Source organism: Colobus angolensis, unplaced genomic scaffold, assembly GCF_000951035.1.
Source record: "Colobus angolensis palliatus isolate OR3802 unplaced genomic scaffold, Cang.pa_1.0 Scaffold221, whole genome shotgun sequence".
NCBI classification, from domain to species: Eukaryota; Metazoa; Chordata; class Mammalia; order Primates; family Cercopithecidae; genus Colobus; species Colobus angolensis.
Window position 1 is genome coordinate 2485592 of NW_012115389.1, and position 7622 is coordinate 2493213.

Here is a 7622-nt window from a genome sequence, read left to right on the forward strand (position 1 = left end):
CTCTCTACTTCCTCCCTCCCTCCCTCCTTACCTTCTTTCTTTTCTTCCATCCTTCTTTCCTTCCTTCCTTCCTCCCTTTTCCTTCGATTCCTCTTTCTTTTTATTTCTTTTTTCTTATCAGAACAAAAGAAACTGGCAGATGTAATCTCACATTTAGATTGACCTGAATACTGTGGCTACATGTTAATATAACTAAAAATGCATGTTTCTTTTTGTTGTTGTTGCTAACATAAAAATACAAAAAAAAGATTCATAATGTAAAAATATAGGGATTAAAACCAAGTAGTGGACATGGGAGGTAAACCCAAGAAATACAAATAGTGGAGTGGGAAAGAAATAGCAGGCAGGGGGAGGGCAGTAAATAAAGGGTGTTGTATTAGCCTGTTCTCTTGCTGCTATGAAGACATTCCTGAGATTGGGTGATTTATAAAGGAAAGAGGTTTAATTGACTCACAGTTCCGCATGGCTGGGGAGGCCTCAGGAAACTTACAATCATGGCGGAGGGGAAGCAAACATGTCCTTCTTCACATGGCAGCAAGAGAGACGAGTGCTGAGCAAAGGGGGAAAAGCCCCTTATAAAATCATCCGATCTGATGAGAACTCACTCACTATCACAAGAACAGCATGGGGGAACCGCCCCCATGATTCAGTTACCTCCCATTGGGTCCCTCCCATGACATGTGGGAATTATGGTAACTATAATTCAAGATGATATTTGGGTGGGGATACAGAGCCTAACCATATCAGGTATGTCATCAAGCAAATTGCCCACCATTGTGAGCAGGGGATCTAGGGTATTTGGAAACAAACTCCTATGAATTAGAAGAGCAGTTGAGGGCTGCCCCTAAGGGTGAGGCTCCCCTACCCTTCTTGCCTACATTGCTGTCAAACTGAGAGTACATCAGGGACTAGAGAATGTCTTCAAGCTAAGAGATCTAGGAGCAATTAGAAGTCCAGTTGGCCCTATGCTGCAGTGGTGTGATCTGGGGGTGTGGATGGATGGAGCACTTATAGTTCCTGCTGCAAAAGGACCCAAAACCTGGTAGTACAACTAGGCAGAAATGATTAATGGAATTTAAAATACAGCATGTGTAGGCCCGGCATGGTGGCTCACGCCTGTAATCCCAGCAGTTTGAGAGGCTGAGGTGAGTGAATCACAAGGTCAGGAGGTCAAGACCATCCTGGCTAACACAGTGAAACCCCGTCTCTACTAAAAGTACAAAAAAATTAGCCAGGTGTGGTGGTGGGCGCCTGTAGTCCCAGCTACTAGGGAGGCTGAGGCAGGAGAATGGCATGAAGCCAGTAGGCGGAGCTTACAGTGAGCCCAGATAACGCCGCTGCACTCCAGCCTGAGAGAGTGAGACTCTGTCTCAAAAAAAAAAAAGCATGTGTGTGTTTAGACAAGAGAAGTGCTTATCTCTAAAAGAAATAATTAAGTTTTAATATTTAGACCAAGTCAGGAAATATTGTCCTTTTATTTCATTGTGATTTTCTGATTTTTAATCTCACACAGGGTGGTTACTGTACTTATTCTTCTCTACTGCTCTGAATGTCCTGCTCAATTTGATAGAGTTAAGTGTTGCTTCTCTCCCTGCCCAGAGCTTTGGCTCCAGAAAAGACCCACTCAGGGGATCTCTCCCAGTTTTGCCTTTGAACCTCTCTCAGTGTCTGGTGTCCCACTAGCTGCTGACTCTTGAGTTGATAGCCAGTTCCATGTTTCTGCATATTGGCCTAGGTTTAAATGTCCCTTGCTTCCTGAGGCTGCCCTTCACACCTAGACTCAGTGTCGTTAAGCCCTGGGCAGCCTGCTCACTCCCAAGTCAGCTTCTTCCTGATCTCTTGACCCCTTGCTGACTGGAGTGGATGGAGCAGACACAATGACAGATTTTAGAGTCCTAAGGATTGTCAATGTGGATTTATTGTCCTTTCAAATCCCTCTCAGTCAACTCGAAGGAGCTCTCTCAAAATGGACAAGTTATCAGGATGATGTTCGACAGTTCTCCGGTTGGATGGACAGTGTGGAAGTCAACCTAAATGAATCTGAAAGGCAGCATGCAGAGCTGCGGGATAAAATAAGTATGCTCGGAAAAGCCAAGGTGAGAGCTGGATTCCAGATTCCATTTGTTTTCTTACAGGCTTCTTTAGAATGCCACAGTCAGACAAAAACGGGATTATGTGTATGCTAGGACTGTGCACATAACCAAATTATGTTTGGGGCTTATAGTATAATTTCTAAAGGCTTCTTAAACTGGAATTTCATTTGTGGTTATTTTATTAGTGAGTAAAAACTTTCCCTTCCAGGAAAACCATGTAGACCCATGTTTTATAATACAAACCACTGAAAATGTAGCACCGTGAAATATCTATTAATGTCTTCAGCCTGCTCATCATTATGAAGACTTTCTTTTTTTAATCACATCTTTTTGTGTTATTTTTTGTGCATTTGTCATAATGCTTATATTAGTACAGTACTACATGGAAAGATTTTTAAAATAAATAAATAATGGCATGTTCTTAAAACTTATTGACAGTAGTATTCAAACATGAAGTTTTACAGTCCTTTGGTTTACAGCTGCAGCCTCACTCCAGGGCATGATCATTGGACAGCCTGTTCCTTCACCCCCTTACCATTGTCCTAAACAGCACTTATGATCTTCTACACAGAAATCCTTTAACCTCTCACATTCTCTATTTCTACTCATTTGTGTCACCTCAATCTGAATATATTACATTGGAAACCTCATTACTCCCAGTGCCTTCTTTCTCATTGCATCAGGCACTAGGTTCTACTGATCCATCCTCTTCACCTGAACTGGAACAGACTCCTGATTTTTCACCTTGTTTCTTGCCTCTACTATTGTTATCTCCTATAAAGATGAATGTCTCACTTCCAGCCTGAGGTCCTGTGTTGGCTTCCCATTGTCTACAGTATAAGCTCAATCTCCCTCGCCTGGTTTGTAAGAATGGAAATAAGCTCCTCTGCCATGCTGCTTTCCTTCATGCTCCTAGCCTCCTCCCTTGTGCTCTCCAGCCTTGCTGAATCTCACACTATCTCCTGAACATGCTACAGTCTTCACAGTTCTGTGCCTTTGCACAATCTCTTCCATTTTTACAGAAGGTCCTTGCTCTGTCTCTGCCCCTGGCAACCTCCTACTTATCTTTCTGAATGAATTTTGAAGTCATTTTAACTATGCTACACCACCACCGCTCAGGCTTGATTCATTGTGCTGTTCTGCCATAGCCCTTGGTTCAAAGCTCTTTATCAATTTCATAGGATATATATTTGCATGTCCCTCTCCTTCAGTGGATAGAGATGCTTAATTTTCTTCATATCCTCAACACTTGGCTCTCTGTCTGACACAGATCACATGCTGAGTAAAAGTTATTTAAATGACTAAATGATCTTATGTGACCTATGCCAAGGTACTTAATGTTTCTGGGGCTCATTTGTGCATCCGTAAATTAATATAATTATAATTATCTGCTTCATAGATACCTGCATGTGTTATCTGTTATAATAATTAATTGCTTAACTAATTGGATTCTTCATCTATTCAATCAACATTCATTGAGAAATTGCTACATGCAGGCATTGTGCCTGATTCTAGGAGTAAAAACAGTCAAGCGTACATTAGTGGGGATGCATTCACTCAGTAATAAATGTTCAAATAAATAATGATAATTGCTGAGTACTATGAAGAAAAAAAGTGGTGTGGTGTGAGAGAAAGTAATTTTGAAAAGGTTCATACAGTTGTTTGAGGCCAGGGGAGAGGGATAGGAAAGGCCTCTCTGAAACAGCAGACATATAGTCGATGCACTAAAGAATTTAAGGCAGAGAAATGAGCCTGGGGAGGAGTTGAGGAACCAGCATTCTAGATAGAATAAACAGCCGGTCCTCAGGCCCTGTGGAGGGAAAGATCCTGTTGCAATGGGGAGCTGTGAGGAGAAAGGCAGGTGTTGTTGCAGCAGAGTAGGCAGGGAGGGGCTGCGAGGGGAGTTTGATGGAGAGACAGGGCCTGATCCTCTATCGCCATGTCAGCTGCTCTGAGGATCTTCCTCTTGATCCCGGCAGCATGGACAAGATAATCCAGGTTTTAAGCTGAGAAGCGACATGATTCAACTTTTAATTGCAAGACATTATATCACTTAGACTGCTGTGTGGAGCATGAAATAAGGGACAGGGAAAGAATTGGTGGCCAGGAATCTGCCTGGAAGACTACTGCAAAGTCCAAGTGAAAGAGGAGGGCAGCCTGGGCTGGGGAGTTTGCAGGAGATGTGGGGACGGATGTGACGGTATAAAAGGAGGTAGAGCTAACTGGATTTCCTAATGGTTTAAGAGGACAGAGAGCTAGAGAAGATGCTGAAACAATTCTCATGTTCTGGGTTGACCGGCTGGGTGGGAGGTCATGGCATTTGCTGTTTGAAAAGAGATGGAAAGAGAAGGGGGTTTCATGCGAGGCTGGGGTAGAATAGGGATGAGGTGAACATCAGAGGTCCATTTCTGGTCATAATCAGTTTGAAATGTTAAAGTAGAAACATAAAGTCATTAATTGGGAATTCATATCTTAGAGAAAGTTCTGGGTCAGACATAAAATACACACATAAACACACACACTCCATGCATTCACACACATATCTGTGTCAAATAGATAAATAGATGGAGAGATGGACGAATGGGTAACCAGAGGTCACTTGTCAACTGTACAGTTAAAATATCTTGGTTTTAGCATGTCGTTGATGTGATGGTGCATGGGTAACCACTTTATTTTTCTTAAATGCTCTCTAGTTATTAAATGAAGAAGTGCTGAGTTACAGCAGCTTGCTGGAGACCATCGAAGTCAAAGGGGCTGGCATGACAGAACACTATGTCACCCAGCTAGAACTCCAGGATCTACAGGAACGATACAGAGCCATCCAAGAGAGGGCCAAGGTACGGCAAAGCACTTTCCTTGTAGATTCACCGAAAGGGCAGTGTTTGGTGCTGTGCTCCTTCAAAGACTCATTTATTTTCAAGAATGACAGGCTTGGGAAAACAGAACAAAAGCAAAATGAATTTTTAACATTTTAAAGGTATTACTGGCAAAACCAAACAAAAACCTTCAAATATTGTTAGTATTGTGAAAGCTATGAAAGATAATTTTCAACTAAAAATTCCTAGAAATGTACCAATTTTTAAAAAATTCTGGACAGCTTCACAATGAAGACTCATAAATGCCTTAGTATGTCTGATCGTGAGAGTTTTCTAAGGTGGGAAATAATCAATGATAGTATTTATCATTCTTCATTTAGTCCTCACAAAGAAAATAAATATGCTTTTTCAGAGCACATTCTACTGTGGAAAATTAAATCCAGAGTAAGTCCAAATCCTCATTTAAGGCACAATATACGAATTTCAATTTTCTTCATTAGCAAAAGTGAATTTTTATGAAATTAGTAAAGTGAATTCATTTTTTAATCTGTCTGTTACATTTTATAACGTGTTCAGAGATCATGTAGTTAATTCAACAAAATAATTAATAACGCATTTATTCCTGAAATATTAGGTTTTTATATTTTTACATACATCTTGAAGATTCATGATTCTAGGAAATAACTCGTATTCCAATGTCTCAATAACTGTACTTTTCTAAAATTACAAAAGTGAGTTACAGCACATTGATGCTTTATAAAGTAATGTGTTCCTATCTTTCTTATTGTAAATGTTAATTATAGGAAGCCGTAACCAAGTCTGAAAAACTTGTCCGCCTGCACCAAGAGTATCAGAGAGACCTAAAGGCATTTGAAGTTTGGTTGGGGCAAGAACAAGAAAAACTCGACCAGTATTCAGTTCTTGAAGGTGATGCCCACACTCATGAGACAACATTGCGTGATCTTCAGGTAAAGCCTCCTTTATCCTAAAACAAAGGAATCTTCATTCTGATTATGGAATTACTATTTTAAGCAATAGGAAGTTAATAGAAACCTTGAGCCCAGTGGCTAGCTGATACACATTAAGTGCAATCCCCATAAGGTCTAATCAAGAACATTCCCAGACCTCAGTAGTATGTGCTAGTTGACATCATTTTGTAGCAATTTAGATAGGGCAGGACTAGTACTTGGGGAAACTCACAGAGCTGCTAGGATGGTCCTGACAAGAATGGCTGGATATCCAATTGATGGGGTTGTCTGGCCTACCTGCCTGTTTCTCCCTAAGGGATCAAACCAGATGTGGGGGACAGCAGCAGAAAGCATTAGAAGGTGACATGAAGTCAAACTAGTGGCAATATATTGAGCCATGTGGTTTTAAGCAAAACTTATCACATTGCTGATGGTACAGGTTTGGGCTCAGAATTCTAGAAGAAGGAATTAGAGAAGCCAAAAAAAAAAAAAAAAAAAGTTTGTGCCCAGGCCAGCAGGCCATAATTCATGGTGAGAAGTCAGACATGGTGAAAAAAGTGGTCATAACCTGTATACTTATTTACTCATTCAGTATTTACTGGGCACTTAAAACAGTACACATACTTTGCTAGCTACTTCAGGTAAAGGTGATTAAGATATGATTTCTGCCTTCAAGGAACTCGAAATCTGATGAGGAATACAAACCCATAGAAAGATGATTATAAATAATGTGGTGAGGACATTAACAGACTAATGTAAGGAATCTTATGGTAGCCTCAAAGAAGGGCCCATAATCTTACCTTAAGGAGTAGGTAGGAATCAAGAAAGTTCACCAAGAAGGGGCCACCATGTACAAAACAAATACCAGAAGATGGAGAAAGGCCAATGAGATCACTTTATGTCCCACCAGCGATGTGTTGGAACTTACAAATGTGCTATCAGCCTGGATCAGAATTGGTTCAGGATTGAGTAAGTTTTACCTACAGCTTGGACAAGGTGGAAAAACCAGGGGCCATCATGATTATTAGTCACATATAATATTTCTGGCTTTTTCTGTTAGGTCTGGGAAATCGCATAATGTCAAGAGAATGGGGTTGGGATTAGGAAGTTGGGACTCTAATCCTTGGGGAACCCAACACTACGTGACTTCAGGCAAGTGAGAACTTCTCTGACCCAATTTCGTCCACAGAGTTGTAAGGATTAAATGGGAGAAAATCTTGTTTAAATATATGGTCTACTCATGAAGTAAGTAAATAATAAAAGTTAGAAGGGTCCCAATTTCCTTAGCTTACTTACGGGTTTCATCCATCCTGCCTCCAAAGAGTAGGATGTCCTAGTCCACAGGTTTAGCTGTTGTAATTTATTTGACTCAAATCGACTATTTTCTTTAAATAACCCTTCTTAGTTCTACACTACCAACATCATTGGCAAGCAAATACTGAGCGCCCTGTGCTTTTGTGTAGGAACTAAGCCAATAGTTACCCATCACCAGCAGATGTTGCTGTTGCTCTGGTCAAAAGAACATATTTCGCTTAAGCCAGTATGTAAGGGGTGCAAACCTAACTTCCCCCTGATTTCACTGTGCATTAATTCTTACATTTTCTATTGTGAGCCACCACAAAGGTTAAAAAGGAAGGAAGATGCTAGTGACAGGGAGCAGTGGTGGAGAATTGTGATGCTGCAACCACAAAGCAGAATTTCTTCAGGATCCTGATATTCTGTAGCATGTACATGGTGTGGGGATT

General features: G+C 40.8%; 1 protein-coding gene across 1 annotated transcript in view; it reads left to right on the forward strand.

Moving 5' to 3' along the window:
- SYNE1 (spectrin repeat containing, nuclear envelope 1) overlaps positions 1-7622 on the forward strand; it is a 543966-nt gene that overhangs the window by 289670 nt on the left and 246674 nt on the right. The window contains 3 exon segments of the mRNA XM_011943785.1: positions 1901-2096; positions 4787-4930; positions 5713-5877. Of these exon segments, the coding sequence (XP_011799175.1) occupies positions 1901-2096; positions 4787-4930; positions 5713-5877 (505 nt within the window).